At 42.4% G+C, this 22,318-nt stretch overlaps 1 protein-coding gene across 1 annotated transcript in view; it reads left to right on the forward strand.

Annotated features, from left to right (window-relative positions):
- Nucleotides 1–22,318, forward strand: part of csmd2 (CUB and Sushi multiple domains 2) — a 2,056,060-nt gene that overhangs the window by 1,465,195 nt on the left and 568,547 nt on the right. Inside the window, exons 13-14 of the mRNA XM_068011193.1 lie at nucleotides 14,833–15,015; nucleotides 19,272–19,598. Of these exons, the coding sequence (XP_067867294.1) occupies nucleotides 14,833–15,015; nucleotides 19,272–19,598 (510 nt within the window). The remainder of the gene's footprint in view (nucleotides 1–14,832; nucleotides 15,016–19,271; nucleotides 19,599–22,318) is intronic.

The following is a 22,318-nucleotide window of genomic DNA, read 5'->3' on the forward strand; positions in this document are numbered from 1 at the left end:
CAACAGTAATCTGCTACTTTTCAAATGGAAGATTTATTTCCAAGAGAGCCAAGTCTCCTTTACAGAGAGAGATCTTTTTTCTCCAGTCTCAAGGCAGGTCAGATCTAAGTTTCAAAAATGCCTGCCCCTTGTCCAACTCACTGGATTTTAAAAGTCCAAGTGAAAAAAGCCTTCCTGAACACGGTCACATGTCCAGACACAGTGTCTCCTCTGTCAATCAAAGGGAGGTCAAAACCCCTTGCTGTTTCCTTGAAACTGCTTGCTTCCCCTATTCTTGCATACAAAGTCAACATCCAGAAAAATTCCAGCTTTTTGCAGATGTCTAAGTCTACTGAAATCCTTTTAACAGTTTTTTAAAACACGTAGAAGTCTAAGATTTTAGTACAAAAATAAAACCTTTTGTAACTATATTAATAAGCTTTAAAACACCACCACAACTGACCAATCTACAGTGATAAAGTACCTTGTAACCAAGGGAAGGATTTTGGTGGCCAAATGGGGGCGGGAAATGAGGGGAGCGCCTACATAATACCCCAACGCTGGCCACCGCGCCCGTTTCCCAACTCCATTCCGATAGTCAGCAATTTTGCTGAGGAGGAGATCCAGCAACCTGCCTGATTCTGAGCAGTGCCCAATTAAACCTGTTAATGAGCTTGTCAGCTTGCAGAGGGCTAATCTGCAATTTTTGTAGGAAGGCACAGGATCCACACTGGAACTGGAAGAGGCCAAATAGACGGAGGCAGCAACACAGCGGGGAGATACTCGTGGCCATACCATTCAGTTAGCTGGGCTCTCATGTCTGAGAGGGGCACATCCATTGGCACAAATTGCCATCGGGTAAGCAGAGTTAGTGGAGCAAGTGGCCTGCTTGCGCCCAGTCAATTGAGGGGGTCATGACGCTCCAGGGATTGTGGAGCCATAAAAATGGGTACAGTAAACATTGTGAGCACTTGTGGTCATTGACCAGCTGAATGTTTAGGGAGTGGAAGCCTTTCCTGTTGATGAAACTCATTGGCTGCTCACTCAGCACCTTGATGGCCACATGGATGCAATCGATGATGCCTTGTACCTGTGGGAATCCTGTGATGGAGGCAGATCCGTCATTGTATGTACTGCCTAGCTTTTGCAAACAGGACATCAGTGACCTGCGAGATGCAATGGTGTGTTCCCACTTGAGAGACGCCACCAAGGCCTGCTGCTGATCCTTGGAATGAGCCAGAGGCAAAGAAATTCAAGGCCACAGTGACTTTAATCTACTGGCAGGGCATGGCGAGCAGTACTGTGAGGTCTTCCTCATGAGGGCACAAATTTATTTTATTTATTTTTTTATTTAGAGATACAGCACTGAAACAGGCCCTTCGGCCCACCGAGTCTGTGCCGACCAACAACCACCCATTTATACTAACCCTACAGTAATCCCACATTCCCTATCACCTCCCTACACTAGGGGCAATTTACAACGGCCAATTTACCTATTACCTGCAAGTCTTTGGATGTGGGAGGAAACCGGAGCACCCGGCGAAAACCCACGCAGACACAGGGAGAACTTGCAAACTTCTGAGGCCAGATCCTTTCTCACTAATGCCCTTATGTCATCCTTTACCATCAGGGCTAGCCCTCCACCTTTGCTATTCTGTTTGTCTTTCTGAAATATTGTGTACGCTGGAATATTTATTTCCCAACCTTGATCACCACGTAACCATGTCTCTGTAACAGCTAAAAATGATCTAAATCATTTACCTCTATTTGTGTCACAAGTTCATCCATCTTATTGCATGGATGGACTTGTGGACAAATAGAGGTACATGCTGTCCTTACCTGGTCTGGCCTACATGAGACTCCAGATCCACAGCAATGTGGTTGGCTCTTAAATGCCCTCTGAAATGGCCTAGCAAGCCACTCAGTTGTATCAAACCGCTACAAAGTCAATAAGGAATGAAACCGGACGGACCACCCAGCATCAACCTAGGGACCAGAATCGATAATGGCAAACCCAGCCCTTTTTACCCTGCAAAGTCCTCCTTACTAACATCTGGGGGATTGTGCCAAAGTTGGGAGAACTGTCATACAGACTAGTCAAGCAACAGCTTGACACAGTCATACTCACAGAAACATACCTTGCAGACAATGTCCCAGACACCGCCATCACCATCCCCGGGTATGTCCTATCCCACCGGCAACACAGACCCAGCAGAGCTGGCAGCACAGTGGTATACAGTTGGGAGGGAATTGCCCTGGGAGTCCTCAACATCGAGTCCAGACCCCATGAAGTCTCATGGCAGCAAGTCAAACATGGGCAAGGAAACCTCCTGATTACCACCTACTGCCCATCTCAGCTGATGTAACAGTACTCCTCCATGTTGAACACTACTTGGCGGAAGCACTGAGGGTGGCAAGGGCGCAGAATGTACTGTGGGTGGGGGACTTCAATGTCCATCACCAAGAGTGGCTGGTAGCACCACTACAGACTAAATCTCCGATACCATCTGCTAAGATAGGTGCTGTCTGCTGCGGCACTGATTCTCTGACATGTCTGAGTAGCAGCTTATTCAACTGTAGACTCAATGGTAATGACATGGCCTTCATTGTCATCCTGCCCTTCATTCCCCTCCTCTGCCCTCCTCATGCCCAGGGCTGTGCAGGGAGGTGGGTGGGGTCGTCTCAGGAGTCAAAGCTCTCACCAGGGCACATTTGATCCAAGCACATTTCACCTGTGTGCTATTCATCCAGCAGCACTGCATGCTCCACCATTCACTTTGCTCTGACTGTGAGAGCATATCCCTTAAACACCCAACTTTGGATAGTTCCATTCTTAATGACAATACATGATGCACATCTCTCCAGTGACCTCAGTGTCCCCGTTCAAAGCCCATTGCTTTCCTTCACCACTTCTTCCACCTTTTCCAGTCTTGCCATTAAAGTCTGGGATCATGGCTCAACATCTCCAATGTGATAAAAAATAACAATTGACACAATCAGAAATGAAAGTAACCCAAGTGAATCACTCAGTGCAATGACCGATGTGGTGGCCTTCACTCTTGGCTACCTCTACACGATGCTCCCCTTGTGGCCTTGGATGTGCTTGAGGAAGCCTGCTCACATGTGTCTGCTTGCGGCTGAGATTCACGTGGTGGCTGTCCTTGTGCAAGTACCAGTGAGGACACCTCCAGAGGCTCCTGCACCGGCATCAGTGTACGGGCAACCTCCGTCACTCGGCCCTGCTGTATAAATGGTTCCTGAATCAGAATGGCCAAGGAAGCTGATGATGATGATGATGATGCCCGGTGATCTTCCTCATCAGTGACTGCCTCAACTCTTTGATGTTCTGGATTGCGAGAGGGGTCACCTGGATCACAACCAGCATTCACTTAATTCTTCTTTGCGTCATCAATGCCACTGGCTGGTCAATGCTACACAGCATTACATGCATTCTATGTATGTCAGTGCACTCTTCTTGCATCCACTGTGAGTGCTGCTGTATGTGGCTCTCCATGAGGTTGGCCACCCTCAATGGAGGAGCTCATGTGTTCAAAACCCTAAGCCATAGCGGTGCACACGAGCTAATGGACACCTCCATTCTAAGCCCATGACTCCGCACTGCCTCAGGGAACTCCAACATGTGGACGCACATCTCATGCTGCTGGTCAAAGTAGAGTCGCCTTGCCTGTGACTCCCGAGGCTGTGCATCTGTGCCCAATTGAGCATGGTTGTGTCTATCCTACATGTTCCAAGGGGGACTGCCCACAGCTTCTGCCTCTCTCACCTCTTCCTGCTCACTGATGCTGGTTCTCTTCATTCAGTGCCACCTTTCTAAAGGTGCATGAGGGCCCACTGATGTGTGTATCTGTGCTGGTGGAGGGTGTGCTTGAATGACATGATGGTGCTGGGTCTCCAGCTTCCATCTCGTCTGAGGACGCCGGTGATGTTGCTGCTACACTGGCATGTTCTCCCTCCACAAATGGCCCTCTAGCAGAGATAAGGTGTTCATGAGAATTTGCCTTTGACAGAAGATGCCTCTGCTGTGTTGAGGCTTCCCAATGCAGCTGAAGTTTTGTCATGCTGTCGCATGGGCAGGAGTGCACTCCATCCCCTATATCTACAGAATTCAATATCTTTTCACCCTCTCCTACAGGTATTCCCATCTCTCCATCGCCCACTTCCTCATGTGGCGCCACTCTCGAGATGTCAAGTGCTGCATCCATCATTGCAGTCAGGATGGTGCACTCCTCCTCATGTGCGTGCCCTATCCCTAGCATTTTGCACCCTCTGTTTTTTCCTGCAAGGACTAAAGAGAGAGATACGGCAATAGTGGCCTTTCTCACCAATTTCAGTGGCTCATTTAAATAAGATGCTGCATTCATCAGTGCTGCCAGTACCTCAATAGCATTAGGGATTTAAGCCTTGCTCAGAGGTCAGTAATTATCTTGGGCACACATTTCTCCCATGTTCAGGAGCGCCAAGCATCCCCAGGCTGCTCAGCTGGTGCATCTGCTGGTGGCTGGAGGCCTGTCATCTGCATATCATGTTGCACTCACCTGCGAGAACCAAGAACGTCATTGAACATCTTACAGCACTGCACCATGTCTTCCTCACGCCACTATGGCTGCTCACATACTTGGTTTGGCTGGGTGGCCTTCTCCTGCTATTCTCCATGAACAAAACACTTCACCTTCTTCGCACCGCTTCAAGGGTGGGATCCCTGACCCCAAATGGAAATTTCCTGCCCCAAATTAGGTAGTAATATGAAAATAACCGGACGTCAACTCTCCGGAATCAGCTCCAGAATCGAGCTAGTATGAAGTCTCAGTCACTTACTGTAACCACAGAGGTGAATCTGCATAATTCCCAACTGTTTTTCATTGTGTGGTGTGAGGGTTAGGGTCACAGGGGCTGACTGGTTCAGTCCCTGTTGCCAAGGAGAGTTCTGAACAATTATGTAAATAGGCATTACATGGAGCCTGCTGGCAGCATCTCTCATTTTGATTTGTTCAGAAACATCATGAGCAGAAAATTCTTACCATGAACATCTTTTCCCCATTTTCCTCTTTTACAGTTGTGATTTTTTTCCATGAGTATTTTTATTTAGGAAGTGAATGCCGATGATATCAAAGGGGGATTAGCATTGTCTCATTACTGTGCTCGACAATATCAGGGAGCTGGATTCAAACCACGAGAGACAGAGCCATTAACCTGACGCTCCTTCAGTTTCAGCTGTACCTGTTAATTCAGTGCCTTACACTGTCAAGTTTTGTATCTAAGATAAACCAAAGTGGCTCAAAACATGTCATTAGTCTCCAGTATATATATATTTTTTAAAATTTAAAGCAATAGCATAAAAATAACAGGAGGTTAAAGTTATTTTTCTTTAATTGTTAACTTTCATGTAATTGTTGTCTCTCAAACTTTTCATGTAATTGTTTTGTCTCATTTGGTTTTCCAAATGGGTGCTAAAGCCATGAACTAAAGCAGCCAGCTTCTATTTGTAACACTGTTGTGAACTCTGTCAGGACTGTGGAGTAGTGCAGTTCCACCTTATCATTTCTGCTATGACCTAGATTCAAATAGTAACAAAGCCTTTAAAACAGCTTCACCCAGAAATGTATTTTTTATTCGTTCATGGATGTCAGAGTCACTGGCAAGGCTAGTGTTTATTAGTCTTGTGAAGGTGGTGATGAGTCATCTTCTTGAACGGCTGCAGTGTGTGTGCGCCATGTACTTGCGTTTGGAATTTTTTTAAATGCTTACTGATGTTATCAGCTGATTTGTCCCTTCTACAGCTGGTCTGCACTGCTCCACATAGTGGTGGTATCTACCTCAGAGCCAAAGCCTTAGTGGCTACAGAAGCCTGAAGTAGCAAATGCTACTTTCTGGAAAGGAAAAGACTGATACTTCCTTCCTCTTCTTGGACCACTTCAAAATGATTGGAGTGCTAACTACTCTGCTGTGGAATTTTCCCTATTTTCATCGGGAGGCAAATGTCCTTTTGTTGGAAGCAGCGCATTAAATAACCGTAGATGCGCACTTGTTTGAAAGTAGTCATGGCAAATTCTATTTCTTGCAACTAGACCTTCACTTGTGATTGCATTTTTCTGCTTAGCTTAGAAGGCCATAAATGTTTGTTTTACCATTTGCCTTAGTTTTTACACAGTACCACACCAATTCTAAATATCTGTTATCAATCATCCTCATGTGAGAAAATCCTTGAAACTGTAGCTATGAAGGGGTTTATCACCATGAACAGAACAGGGTGATGTGGTTGCGAATATTTAGTGCTTTAGTCCATCTCCGTAATATACAGCATAGAATGCCTATGCTTCATTGGAATAGTGAGATTGCCATGCTTGATTTTGTGAGATGCAAAAATAAAAGTTCTATTTGTTCTGATTTAGGTTTGGATGATCCCTTCATTAGTACACAGCACGAAGCATTGTTTTTCATAACAAACATGCCAATCAGTGCACAGCTTGGTGCATGGTCTGTGAAATACATACCAATCAGTGCACAGCTTGGTGCATGACTATTCTTAACTATCCAACAGCTTGGGATGAATCTCTTTTAAATAGGCCTTTCTGTAGCAGGAAATTAATTGTTCGAGGTAACATCTCCATCACCATGTTGGTGTCACACCTTCACTGTGCTTAGCTGAAGCAGTGTAAAAGGGATCCAGAGGAGCCAATGTTGTTTGAAGAGGTCCAACTGTTGAACACGGGGAGTGTGTATTTACACAGTTAAGTGGCAGGGACCTAATAACTGAGTAGATGCTTCCACTTCAAAACTTCAAAAGCCTCTTTTAAACACCTCAATCAGGGCTCAGTGACTGGGTGGGAAGATTGACTGAAGCGAATTTTCTGATTTACAATGCTGCCTTTGTTTTATTCCTGCATGTACATGCTCAGTTGAGTGTGCTTGCTGCGTACTTGTTTGTATGTGCTCCAGATGCTGAGGCCAGGATTTTCCACTTCTACACTTGTCAGCCCACAATTTCCATGGCAAATCCATCCTAGATGCTCGTTCCAAATACATCACAAAATTTAGCATATTTACTGTCACAGGCACTGTGTCTTAAAATTATAAAATGTTATGATACATTGGCACGGATCAAGTTTGATGCTGACGCTGAGTACCATTGATGGAAAACAATATTCATTTCTCAGTGCATGAAGAGGACAAAACATGCAACAATGACATCAAAATCTACCATAAATAATTTGATTTATTAAAAAAATCATCTGGATTTATAGTTCCTTCTTTTTTTTATTCATTTGTGGGATGTGGGTATTGCTGACTAGGCCAGCAGTTATCACCCATCCCTAATTGCCCTTGAACTGAGTGGCTTGCTAGACCATTTCAGAGGGCATTTAAGAGTCAACCACATTGCTGTGGGTCTGGAGTCACATGTAGGCCAGACCAGGTAAGGAGAGCATATTTCCTTCCCTAAAGGACATTAGTGAACCAGATGGATTTTTACAACAATCAACAATGGTCATCATTAGACTGGTTTTTAAAATCCAGATTTATTAATTGAATTCAAATTTTACCAACTGCCCTGGTGGGATCCGAACCCTTGCCCCCAGGGCATCAGCCTGGGCTCTAGATTACTAGACTAGTGACATTACCACTGCGCCACCACCTTCCCCCAATATCAAGGTACCTTTTTACTTTTTAAAAATGATTTTTGTAAGAAGTTATTGCTTTGTCATTCAGAACATAAACAGATAAGGCAATGAGTTTTCCCTGTCTTATTGGTAAATATTTTAAAGTTGGAACAAAAAATGTTGTGGATCGCAAGAGTCTAAAGTATCTTTTTCTGCACAAGACAATGATGCAAGATAAAGCTTTGTACCTAAAAATTTTACAGATAATTAGTTCCTGATATTAACTGAGATTAATCCAGTCTGTTTGCAAACGTGGTGTCACATTTGACCCAGAGAAGAGCTTCCCATCTCATTTTCATGCCATCACTAAGATGGCCTATTTCCACCATAACATCACCCAACTTTGCCACTGTCTCAGCTTATCTGCTGCTGAAACCCTCATTCATGCTTTTGTTACCTCTAGACTTGACAATTCCAATACACTCCTGGCTGGTCTCCCACGTTCTATGCTCTCAACTTGAGGTCATCCAAAACTCTGCTGCCTGTGTTTTAACTCTCACCAAGTCCCATTCACCTACTGCCCCTGTGCTCGTTGACCTACGTTAGCTCCTGGTCAAGCAAAGTTCTCCATGCCTTGCCACTCCCCATCTCTGTTAGCTCTTCCGGTCCCATAATCCTCAAATATCTGCGCTCCTCTAATTCTGGCCTCTTGAGCATCCCTGCTTTTAATTCCTCCACCATTGGTGGCTGCGCCTTCCATTGCCGAGGCCCTAAGCTCTGGAATACCTTCCATCTGCCTCTCTACCTCACTTTCCTCCTTTAAGACTCTCCTTAAAACCTACTTCTTTTGCCAAGCTTTTGGCCATCTGACCAACTATCTCCTTATGTGTCTCAGTGTTATATTTTGTTTGAAAAATGCCTCTGTGAAGTGCCTTGGGATGTTCTATTACATTAAAGGTGTTATAGAAGTTGTTGTTGTTGATGATGAAATCAGCCACCTTTTCTCATCTATGATGGGAACCGGCATTTTGTTTGCAGTTTAACAGCTCGATGATGCCATGTGGTTATATTAGAATGTTTAACAAGGCTATTTATGTACCATTGAATAGACTAATTAAAAGCTAACACAAGAAATCAGTCTGTTAGGAACTGATTGATCATTTTTCTTGTGTGCCATTAATAAGCGGTCACTTCAATTTAATACATTCACTTTTATTAATAACAGATGATCTAAGAAGATAAATTCAAGAATGAAATTGTTGTTTACTCCAGTGCTTAGTGTGCAGTATTGTATTTAGTAGTTCTATCTCTGCCACAGCACTGAAACAGCCCTAACCAAAATAAAAATTAAATCCATGCAAATGTGACCATGGTATATTATCCCTCCTTGTCCTTCATCACTTCTCTGCAGCCTTTGACATGGTCAGTCACACCATGCTCCTCCAACTGCCTTTCCTCAGTTGTCTAGCTCAGTGGGATTGCTTCGCTTGGTTCCTCTTTTACCAATCCGATCATAGCCTGATATCTCATGCAATGGCTTCTCTTCCTGAGCCATTCCATTTAAAGTCCCCAAGGATATGTCGTTCCCCTCCTCTTCTGGAGTGGTGACATCACTTACAGATATTAGGTCAACTTCCATGTGTACATTGATGACACCCAACTCTACCTTTGCACAACATCTTGACTCCTCCATCTCCTCTATATTGTCCAATTGCTTGTGCGATATCCAATTTTTGATGAGCCAGAATTTTGCAACAGTGGGAATATTGAAGCTGTTGTTTTTGGCACTCACCATCAATTCCAACTTCCTCTGCAACCAATATTTCAAGCAGATCTAGACTGAGTGCAATCTCACCATCCTATTTGACCCCACAAACACTCCTTCACAAAGACCACCTAGTTTCACATCACCTGTCTCCACCCTGGCATAAGCCCATCTGCAGCTAAAAACCTAATCTATGCCTTTGGTGCCTCCAGACCTAACCCTTGCAAAGCTCTTCTCACTAGTCTCCTATCCTGCATGTTCCATAAACTTCAGTCCATGCGAAACTGCTGTTCCTTGAAGTCAGCACACCCTGCTATTCTTGGAATAATGCCATAGGATCTTTTAATGTCTGTGTGAAGCACGAGAAGAGCCTCCCGTATCATATTCCCTACCATGTCCCACTCACCTACCACTGCCGTCCTTGTTGGCTCACAGTACTTCAAATTTAAAATTCTCATCCTCATGTTTAAATACCTACATTGCCTTTCCCTTCCTTATTCCTGGAATCTCCTCCAGCTCTACAACTCTCCCCTCACACTATTTGCTTCTCTGACTCTGGCATTTTCCACATCCCTTGCGCTTTCCGCCTAACCCCCACACACAACCATTAGCAGCTGTGCCATCTATGATTTAGGACCTTCTCTCTCTTTCTGTTCCTTTCAGGTCCTCCTCAAAGCCACCTCTTTGACTAAACATTTGGGCATTCCTGCTAATCACTCTTTGGCTTGACACCATTTTTTGTCTGATAACACATCTGTGAAGCTTTCTGTGTGTTAAAGGCACTATATAAATGATTTTGAATAAGAGACCTCTTTAATATAAGTCACTTTCAGAAAAAAAGAAATAGTTGCTGTTATAAAGGGACATATCATTTTCGAGCAATATCTCAAAACACTTCAAAGTCATTGAATTACTTTGAACTACAGTGACTGTTGTTATGTCAGCAAAATTCAGAACAATTTTGCACTCAGCAAATATCAAAAACATCAGAGATGACTGACCAGTTAATCTGTATTTTGGTAGCATTCATTGAGGGAATTTGCTCTGGATTCTTTAATGTACATCTGGAACAAAGACAGCTCAGATCTCATCTGAAGAGTGGCACCACTAACAATGCAACACTCCATCAATACTGCACTATAATATCAATCTGTAGTACATACACAGTTTTCTGGACTAGGGCTCAAAACTGCAACCTTCTGACACTGAGACAGGAATGCTATCGAACGAATCATGCAGACACCTTGTGATAACATGTTGTCATGCAGTAGAATAATAATTTGGAAGAGTGGGGCGGAAGACATTTCACCATAGGATGTGATGGGCAGTTTCTATTATGGTTTATTAAAGGAATGTTTCAGAATAGGAAACGTTTGACAAAAATAATAGCAATTTATTGATTCAATGTGGAATATTTGGCGAAGGCAAAAGGAAGGTGATACATCTTCTGAGTGGGTCTTAAATGTGGACTCGAACAGCGCAAGATGCATGACAGGCTGCTCCATTTGCCTTCAAATTTCTTGTGCCAATTTTCTTCAGTGTAATGTACTATGAATTTGACAGTTGTAAAACTAGAAATATAGCAATAATCCATTTTCTAGAGAAAAACCTACTGCCAGTCATGTATGGTTTATGACTACTAATATATGCATGGGTGTTATCCTAATTAAAAAAACAGCTCAACAGACTCCTCTTGGCAGCTTACTCCATTATACCCCTGATCTAGCAATATAATCTTGAAATGATTCTATGATTCTAGGCAGGTACTTTAAAATCCCTCCCCACCACACCCCCAATAATGGGAAGGCGGAATGTTAAATTAGTAAATATTTGCCACCCAACCCCAACCTGCCATGAATGCACCTACTTCCAGTTTAACTGCGAAAACACTCTGGAGAGGGGTGTCCATGATTATAATATTTGAATGAGAATCTATTCCTCAGATTTTTTCAGTCCAGAGGCAAAACTTCAAAGGAAAAGGGAGAAAGAGAGAGAACCATGTCTTGGATTGTGTTCAAGGCTCCAAGTTGTTCTTTGTGCCCTGGTTCAGCTCATCTGCTGAAACCCTGATCTATGCCATTGTTAGCTCTAGACTTGATTGTTCCAATGGTCTCTTCCATCCTGCATATATTTGAGCATTTTCAAAACTCTGCTGTCCATATCCTAACTCGCACCAAGTCCAGTTCATCCATTAACCCTGTGCTCACTGTCCTACGTTGGCTCCCAGACCAGCAATATCTCAATTTTAAAATTCTCATCCTTGTTTTTAAATCCCTCCGGGGCCTCATCCCTCTCTATTGCTGTAACCTCTTCCAGTCCCTACAATCCTCCACGATCTTTATGTTCCTCCAAATACCTAATTGTAGTATTCGAAAAACTAGTTCTTAATTGATCAAGGTAGAGAAATTTGAAGAGGGAGGACAGAGTTGAAAATAGTTGTAGAAGGTACTGGAAGGGACCTAAGTGGTTGAGCAGGCTTGATGGCCTCAGTGATCTTTCTTCTTCCTATCTTCTTTTGTCCTGCTCTGACACTTGAGGTTGTGGCAGTACAACAGCATGTAGAAGTAAATAGACAGCATGAAGTTAAGCCTGTTGGATGTACATGTAGGATCTTAGTGTAGAAGTGAAAAAAAAAGTGCTGGAAATCTGGATTTAGATCAGAACCTTCCATTTTTGCAGCCTGCTTTTAATCTTATCACTCGTAATAGGACACTCGATTGGAACCAAAGGGAATGCTCTTTTTGCTGGCTTATGAAGTGTGAGGAATGGGAAGCTTTAATTCTTCATAGGAAGAATATTGACCTTCAGAATGTGGCATATTTACGAAACCCCTTCATCAGGAAGTTAATCAACCTTTTAATAACCATTGAAAAATCATTAATTGTTTCAGTGGTATTTATGTATTTGTGTTAAATATTAATAGTAATTTATTATCAGAAATAATAATGTAAGCTGGCATGGGCATGATAGGCCAAATGGCCTCCTCCTGTGTTGTAAGATAATACATTTCAGTCTAGAGGTATTTGCAGATGCCATAAACGTTAGTTTACAACTTAGAATTTCTGGTATTGCCTTCATAATCTGCGTATTCTCCACTGAATTACTGCATTCATCATGAGGATCATCTAGGCTTTTTTATTGGACAGTGTAACCATTTCGTGAACTCAGTTTATTTTGTTCATTTTACAAATCAGTCATGGTGCTTTAAAGTTAGTGCCTTGTGCTAATCAACATCTTCCACATAATAAACCAAAGCAAACATTAAATGATTGATAAAAGGTCTCACATTTTAAGCCTATCACAGTTAAGTTTACTGTCTCTCGCGCTACCATAGGTATTAGGAGAAAATACACCAATGTACCAATGCACTGATGTAATTTTATTGTTGAGAACTGGCTTTGTTCCGGATGGCGCAGAGAACATTTTTTTATTTAAATGGAAAATCATACTGATGGGTACCAGGGGTTAATGATGTAGGATTAGGTAGTCAGGCTATGGAGTGGGACTTGAATCCAAACCTTTTGACACAGAGGCAAGAGTGCTACCACTGAGCTACTGCTGATAAACAGCTGGGTTGATACTTGAATTACTGTTGCCATTCTAGCTGTGCCTCAGCTACACACACCACACACTCACACACTCACACACTCACTCACTCACTCACTCACTCACTCACTCACTCACTCACTCACTCACTCACTCACTCACAAAGGACAACAACCACCACTTGCATTTATATAGTGGCTTTAATGTGGTAAAACATCCCAAGGCGCTTCACACAAGCGTTATCAAACAAATTTCACACCGAGCCTCATAAGGAGATTAGGACAGATGACCAAAAGCTTGGTCAAAGAGTTAGGTTTTAAAGGAGGGGAGAGAGGTGGAGAGGTTTAAGGAGGGAATTTCAGAGCTTAGAGCCTTGACAGCTAAAGGCATTGCCACCAATAAGGGAGCATTTAAAATTGGGAATGAGAAAAAGGCCAGGATTGGAGGAGCAAAGTTATCTTGAAAGGTTGTAGGGCTGGAGGAGGTTCAAGACAGACAGGGGTGAAACCATGGAGGAATTTGAAAACAGAAATGAGGATTTTAAAATCAAGGTTTTACTTTAGCGGGAGCCAATGTAGGTAAGCAGGCATCGGGGTGATGGGTGAACGGGACTTGGTGGAAGCTAGAGCAGCAGATAATAGAGTTTTGAATGACCTGAAGTTTACGAGCAATAACATGCAAATATCTGTAAGGACCATCAATCTGCAAATCGGAGTTTCTGTTTGAGATATATTCATTTAAAAGCCTACCATCTTCAACAGACTGTGTCTTGATAGTAATCCTGCCCCATTACTTCAACACAAAAAAACCTTTCTGCCTCTCCAATTGAGCTTTAACATTGCATGCCACTTTAATGGTGCTGACTTCTTTAAGACTGTTATGACCAGGTGAGAAAGAGATCTAGGGTTCCTTTTCGGCCTTCACCTGGTCTTACTGTAACAGGGTTTAATTTTAAACACACCGTGTTTTTAGCTCCCCTTTGGTGAATCCTTGTTCACATCTTTCCAATTATAAGGCAAAAATACCAGCACAAACAGACTTTCTCAGGTTTAAAGAAGAAAAGTTGAAACTTATTAAACTTAAACTCCAATTAGGTTGATGCCTACATGACACACCCACGCTAGCATACATACGCGATACACACATGCAGATAGGGACAGAATGAGCAGAAGAAAAATTAAGTGGAAATGTTTGAGGCAATATCTGAAGAGTTGTTGTTACGGTTCTTTGAACCAGTTTTTTGTTAGATTCATGTCATCATCCTGGGATCAATTAGGATAAGTATGTCCTGCTGGTTGTAAGGAACAGCCATATGTTATCGAATCTCAGTATTTTCAAGTAAGTGAGAAGGATAGTGCTATCCAGTTTTAAATACTAACGATTCCCGCTGAATGGCAGATTCAAGGTGCAATGTCAGGTTTCCCTGTTAAGAATAGACCTGCTATGTCTTCATGGGATTAAGCATAAAGGTGAAGTAAAATTGCTTGTTGTAATTGGCAAATTCCTGCACATCACTTAGTTCATCCATGAACTGAAATAAAGCCAATTTTTTATGAATGCTGTTATAATATATTCAGAAGGCCAGATGTCTTGGTATAATGAGGGCTGTCACAAATTTTAAAGTCTCATCCTGACGTTCTCACCAACTTGTTTCTAACCCACTGAGATTTTCTATTTGAAGGGGAGAGAAGGAGAGAGACTGTTGTCCTAACGGATGATTAGTGTGCTCTTGTGTTACAGATTGCAAATCTGGTCAATTTTAGATACATGTTGGGCAGTGCGGGGACACTTTTACTGAATTATCTCCATTTTGTACTCTGGGCCTAACTTAAATGAAAGTGCACGTTTCAAGTAATGTTAAGTATGCCTCAGTGATGGTTCCTTCTATGTATATATATTTTCTCCTTTTTAACATTCTACTTTCAGAGATCGAACAGGGAACCTGCAGTGATCCTGGAACACCAGCCTATGGAAAGCGAGAGGGCAAAAGCTTCCTTCATGGTGACATTTTGAGATTTGAATGCCTGCCTGCCTTTGAACTTGTTGGCCAGAAAACTATCAGCTGCCAGAAGAATAACCAATGGTCAGCCAAGAAACCAAGCTGTGTCTGTAAGTAATTTGAAATTATCATTCAATTTACTATCTAGTTGTTAAAAAAATACATGTATTTTCCCATGTTGACCTCTTAGAGTGTTGTGATTTAAACCTTATCTTACATTTGAGCCCTAGCTTCTGCTGAATGGTCAATTTAGCACCTTGGCTCGATTGCTAGCGCGGGGAGTAGAATCTATACTGTACCATTAAAGAATGGCAGCTGATTGAGTTAATGAGCAACTGGCTGCAAAAAAAAAATCTGTAATGAAATTTTGTTAAAGGCGACAGTAATTTTCTGAACATATGTATTTTTTCCTGTAAAATTTGGGCTCGAGGTTAGGGTGCATATTATACAGGGTAAAAATCGAAGTTTTTTTTTTGCAGCTGCTAATGGACCTCATGTGGAATGCAATTGATCCTGTTTGGGATTGATTATCGTTCCCTAGCAGAGGTTTGGGTCCTTTTATTGGGCCCACAGAGGAACTCAGGCCAGATCTCAATTTCCCTGCCTGAGACTATATAAGGGAAGAAGGATGGAAACTCTCACAAGGAAACAGGGAGGCTACAAAAGAAAATTACTGCCTGCAAGCAGGTTAAACAGTGCATCCTGTGGCATTTCTTTCAAGATCGGCTTGGTGATGGTTACCCTCCAAGGCAAACCATCTGGGGATTGCCAGACTTTAATCCACCAAAGGACAATAGAGATATTGAGTACAAAGCAGGAAAATTACACTGAACAAAGGCTCTGATTAGGTCACAACTAGAGTTTTGTGACCAGTTCTGGTCACCACACTTTAGGAAGGATGTGAGGGTCCTTGAGAGGGTGCAGATGAGATTTACCAGAAAGGTTCCAGGGATGAGGGATCTTAGCTACAAGGTTAGATTGAAGAAGCTGGGGATGTCCTTGGAGTAAAGGAGATTGAGGGGAGAATTGATAGAGGCATACAAGATTATGACAGATTTAGATAAGGTAGATAAAGAGAAAATGTCCCCATCAGCTAATGGTACAAGGACTTAGGGAGACAGATTTAATGTTTTGGGCAAGAGATGCAGTGCAGGTGTGAGGAAGAACCTCTTTTACACAGCGTGCGGTAATGACCTAGAACTTGCTACCTATGAGGGTGGTGGAAACAGAGACAATGAATTATTTCAAAAGTAAATTGGTCGGGTGCTTAAGGGAAATAAACCTGCAGAGCTATGGGGATAGAGCAAGGATGATGGGACTGACTGCTCTACAGACAGTCGGCACGTACCCGATGGGCCAAATGGCCTCATTCTGTGCTGTAGTGACTCTTTGACTCAACTGGCATCATAAACAGTAGGATGTCTTCCAAAATCTTTTATGGGATTACTATTTTGAGACTCATGGTGCAGTAATGTTCATTTGTATATTCAATAAAACATGTCAGAGGCAGGCAGTGCAGGAATCCTTTGGAAGTGTGGCACTATCAAATAGTTCCCCAGTCTGCCACATCTGATGTCCATCACCTGTCGCTCCCCCAGGAATAATGGCACTTTGACCTCAGCATTACAAATGTCTAGGGGTGTATTATGCATTGTGATCAGGCAGTATTGACTTTTGTTCATGAAAGAGTTACCATCAAGTGAGGAGGCTTTGAAGGGCTTCTCTCTTTTTACTCTCCTTGATAGACCGCAACAGGTTTAATTCTTTCTTAAAGTGGATGTACTGGCCACTTCAGTAGGTGTTTGATTATTTACTTGCTATGATCGTAACAAGAACCATTCGAACAGGTTTTCTTGAGTTGATGAAGAAGGAGGTTAACTTTATTGTACCTAAACGGAACTAATAAAATAATAAACAACATACCAACTTACACACACACACACACCAGAGGTTTGCACACGCACAAATAGGTTAGAGAGTGGGTAAGGTAGATTGGTTCAATTCAAGTCCATTTAAAAAAAGGTGTACAGTCTGTGGTGTTTGGTGATTTGGTTGGCTTCTAGCTGAATTTAAGATAAGAGACAGGCGGTTTAGAGGGGACTTGAGGAAAAGAAAATTCACCTAGAGGGTGGTTGGAATCTGGAACGCAATGCCTGAAGGGGTGGTAGAGGCAGGAACCCTCACATTTAAGAAGTATTTAGATGAGCACTTAAAATGCCATAGCATACAAGGCTATGGGCCAAGTGCTAGAAAATGGGATTAGAATAGTTAGGTGCTTGATGGCCGGCATGGACATGATGGGCCGAAGGGCCTGTTTCTGTGCTGTATAACTCTATGAGTCTATGAATTCAGTGGTCCTGATGCTTTCACTTTGAAGAGGTAGATGACTGGTTTGGTGAGTTTCTTGGAGATAGCGATACGGCTTATTTCCTTCAATGGGGTTTCGGATTGTAGCCAGTGTATGCAAAGGTGGTCAGTCAACAAGCAGAATTTGAAAGTTTTCAAGCTGGAATGGGGAGAGAGAGAGAGGGAGGGACCCCACTTAGGGTCTGCTCATGTCAGAGTCCAGTTGCTTCTCCTCTGCTGCAGAGAAAACACCAACTTAAAACCACAGATGGGGAGGGGCTTATCTCATGACAACCACTCAGTCATTCAAACATAGCAATTAGCAGTATTTCTCTGCTTGCTGAGAGAACAGGCAGTTCCTTTAAACTTCCTGGGTTGTGGTTCTTGTTGGGAAATGCACCGAAATTTTGTCTCTCTCCTCACAGTCCTTTGCAATCTAGGATACGGTGTAGCAAACCAGGTGCTCATCTTCAGCTGAAAGGATGACTTTGCTGACAGCTTGTCTTTTTAAATTGTCTTTTAAAAAAATATAAATTCAGATCTCCAGTCAGTGGGCCAAAGAAAATTATCATTCAACAAAACACATTGGCATAACAAAAGTCAAGGTGTGTATTATATTTGGGGGAAAATTATGGCAGTTTCTACTGCAATATACCACTCAATTCCTGCACACAGTCTAAGAAAGTCTACACCTGTCAATTTGATGTAGCTTGATTTGAATTTCGAGATAATTTCAAAGTGACATACTTAAATGGACTACTGTGCCATTTTAATTCAGTTTTTAAAAGGATTTGAGTTGCTGTGTAATTGAATATTTTTTCAGAAGCATCAAGGCTAGTGGGGTTGGAGCCAGAAAGACTTTGGAACGGACTCAAAGAAATGGCAGCAGTGTTGTTGATGTTGATCAATAAGAAATGTTGTGTCATCTAGAAATTGATTCTGGACAGTCAGTGGTGGTAGCAGAGAGGTGAAGTTGACTGGTGTGAGCATACAAGAAGCAACTAACTTCATGCTTGTAGATCATGTTGACACGGGATAGCTGAAAGGCATACCAATAGTAATTGTCATCTCTGTCTTAGAATGGGGCTCATGGAATGGAGGCTGTTGTCATAAGGGGAATGGTCAAGGTAGAAGACTGACTGGAATCAGGTGGGAGGAGGGCATTGACGGTTGTTAGCAAAATGGTCACTGAGCAGATCAAACAATTGCAATGGCAGTTTGTGACTGACCAGAGGAAGAGTTCGGGTTAGTGGGGAACAGTATTGGTGGTGGGGGCTGGGGTAGATTTTCTCCAAGAATGGAAACAAAGGTAGAAGGTTTGGAGATGGGCAACAGGATGTATTTGGAATTAGGCCTGTTAGCAACCATGACCCAGGAGGTGGCAAGACCTTGTGTGATTCTAAGTGGGCTCAGTAAATGATAGTAATGGATCTAAAATGGATTTAAAGCAGCTTAAAATAAAAACAAGGAATGCTGGAACCACTCAATAGGTCAGGCAGCATCTGTGGAAAGAGAAGCAGAGTTAACATTTCGAGTCAGTGACCCTTCTTTGGAACTGACCCAAAACGTTAACTCTGCTTCTCTTTCCACAGATGCTGCCAGACCTGCTGAGTGGTTCCAGCATTCCTTGTTTTTATTTCAGATTTCCAGCATCCGCTGTGTTTTGCTTTTATTTAAAGCAGTTTACCCTGCACAGCAGACTCTGAAATATAACTACTTTACATGAAGTTGAAAATTGCCATGACTTCTTTATTTTTGGTGGATTTTTTTCTGTCCAAACATCACTGGCTGCCAGCTGTCGTCTCATTTCAGCTGACTGAACATTTCGGTGTACATGACAATAACGATTTTAATCTAATCGATCCTTGGCTTACCGGTTTGCTATTTAGCAAATGGCAGCTAAGATCCTGAATTGTTGAATGAAAATGCACATGTATTCTCCAAAGTCTCATTATGCATTCATTTAAGTGCCCTCTGTAGTTCAGTATTAAATTACTGTAATATTTTATTCTATTTTCAGTCTCATGCTTCTTCAATTTTACAACTCCATCTGGCGTTCTGCTATCCCCCAACTATCCAGAGGATTATGGGAACCATATGCATTGTGTATGGCTGATTATTGCAAAACCTGACAGCAGGATTCACCTGGCCTTTAATGATTTTGATGTTGAGCCACAGTTTGACTTTGTGTCCGTGAAGGATGGGTTAAATCCTGAATCGCCTGTCTTGGGAACTTTCTCTGGAAACAAAATCCCTTCTCCTTTAACCAGCAGTGGACATGTATCACGTTTAGAATTCCTGACAGACCACTCCACAGCTGCTCGAGGATTTAACATTACTTTCACAAGTAAGTAAGAGTGATCCATCTTTTGTCTTATCCTGCAGGTGCGACATTTGAGCATGTTACATGAAAATCTATTTGAGAAATCAATCACAACAGGTATATGAGAATAACAATCTTCATCACAGCATAACAATTGATAACTTTGCCCTTCAGATGTTGACTAAAGGAGTCGCTGCTGTTTAAAATGCAAGCATGCAGAATGTACCAGTGCTGCAGCTGAAGTCTTTATATTGATTGGAAGGCGGGGAGAGTGTGGGAAGGCCAAAAGCAGCTAAAGACCCAGGCAAGACCTGGTCCAGGAAGGTTCTGCTGAACTTAAAGGCAGGGGCATCATTAGAATTTTTTTTTAGTTCCATTTCCTGCCTGACAACTGGCCAAATTGACAGAGTGGCCAGCTGCCAGTGGGAATACTAGTGGCGGGAGGCCACAACAGGGGACCCTCAGGATGATCCCCGGCAACTGGGAGGAGAGCAGGCTGGAGACGGAGGCTTGGATGGATGGAGGGTGAGGCAAACGATCTTGGCTGGGAGAGAGAGAGACCATGATCAGCAGAAGGAAGCCCAAAGATTTCCTGCTAAGGAGTGCTATAAAAGGCATCTAACTTACCTTCCTGAGCCAACAGCTCCCACCTCCATTTTGCTGCCAGTTTACCTGGGCTCTGGGAAACCCAGGTGACAGCAGTTAAATTTAAATCAAGCTCCCTACTGTACTGTGGGAAGCTGATTTAAATATGTTAATGAGTGTCCCATCTTGGATCTTAAAAAGAAGGTGTTCCGCATGGATTAGTGCTGGAACAACTGTTGTTCATAATTTACATTAATGATCTGGACTTAAGAATAAGTAACTCAATATTAAAATTCACATATGTAACCAAACTGGGTGGTATAGCTCACACTGAGGAAGAATGCAACATAATACAAGAAGACTTTAGAAAACTCGCACTGGGCAGTTAAGTGGCAAATGACTTTAACAGTAGATAAATAATTATGAGGAGATTGACATTGGTGGGAAAAACAGAAACATCACTGACACCTTAGAAAATAAGAAACTGAATGGGGTAGAAGAGCAAAGGGATGTAGGGATACAGTTAAACAAATGATTAAAAACAGCATCACAGGCTACTAAAATGGCAGTGCCCAATGTAGATACAGTCTACATATGTGAGCAAGACAAGGAGGCCCATTTGCAGTGTGTGCTGCTTGTGTACATGTTAAACCTATGTGCATTCCTCCTTCAAGGCCTGAAAATAACAAGCCTGCCTTTTTGTGAAAAGCCTTTCATTTCATAAGAATTAAATTTCGTCATTTTGAAAAAAAACTGAATAGTATTTGTATTAGGTAATGAATGAAATGTTGAATGTCATGAAAAGAGCACATCATCAGAGAAACATGCAGCAATGCCAAATCTGTCGAGGAGGTGCCTTTTTAAAAAAATACTTTGTGTAATTTTAATACAAAATTGCAGAATGTACATTAAAATTATTTATTTTTCATATGTGGAGGATTCCCAAAGCTTTGGTGAATTGCATTTGAACAGCTTTGTAATTTCTTCAATTTCTCACTGTTGTGCATCAGGCTGGATATTGTGGCAGATTGCCCTGGTTGCTCTGTGGAAAATTCATCTCGACAGTCACTCAAAGCTGAAGTCACAGAATGTGGTGCACGTTTCTTAATTGGGATGTGATTAAGCCACAGAGTGATATGTCCTTTTTTACTTATTTGCAGTTGGTGCTAACAGTTGATCTTGCTGTGTGGTCCAGAGTGGTCCTTTAAAAGGTTACTAGTGGTGTTACACAGGGCTCGGTGTTGGGTCCCTTGCTTTTTGTGGTATATATTAATGATTTGGACTTAAATGTGGGAGGCGTGATTAGGAAATTTGCTGATGACACAAAAATTGGTCATGTAGTTGATAGTGAAGAGGATGGCTGTAGACTCCAGAATTATATCAATGGTTTGGTTGAGTGGGCGGAAAAGTAGAAAATGGAATTCAATCCAGAGAAGTGTGAGGTATTGCACTTGTGGAGGGCAAATAAAGTGAGGGAATACACAATAAATGGGAGGATATTGAGAGGGGTAGAAGAAGTGCGAGACCTTGGAATGTATGTCCACAGGTCCCTAAAGGTGGCAGGACAGGTAGATAAAGTGGTAAGAAGGCATTATGGAACGCTTTCCTTTATTGGTCGAGGTATAGAATACAAAAGCAGGATTGTAATGCTGGAACTGTATAAAATGCTGGTTCGGCCACAGTTGGAGTATTGCGTACAGTTCTGGTCACCACATTATAGGAAGGATGTAATCTCTCTGGAGAGAGTGCAGAGGAGATTTACAAGAATGTTGCCATGGCTTGAAAGTTGCAGCTATGAGGAAAGATTGTATGGGCTAGGGTTGTTTTCCTTAGAACAGAGGAGGCTGAGGGGTGACTTAATTGAGGTGTACAGAATTATGAGGGGCCTAGATAGACAGGAAGGTCCTGTTTCCCCTAGCAGAGAGGTTAGTTACCAGGGGGCACAGATTTAAGGTGATTGGGAGAAGGATTAGAGGCGACATGAGAAAAACTTTTTCACCCAGAGGGTGGTGGGCGTCTGGAATTCACTGCCAGGAATGGTGGTGGAGGCAGAAACCCTCAATTCTTTTAAAAGGTACCTGGACATGCACCTGAAGTGCTGTAACCTGCAAGACTATGGACTAGGTGCTGGAAGGTGGAATTAGATTGTGCATCTAGAT

The sequence above is a fragment of the Heterodontus francisci genome, chromosome 31, assembly GCF_036365525.1.
Source record: "Heterodontus francisci isolate sHetFra1 chromosome 31, sHetFra1.hap1, whole genome shotgun sequence".
NCBI classification, from domain to species: Eukaryota; Metazoa; Chordata; class Chondrichthyes; order Heterodontiformes; family Heterodontidae; genus Heterodontus; species Heterodontus francisci.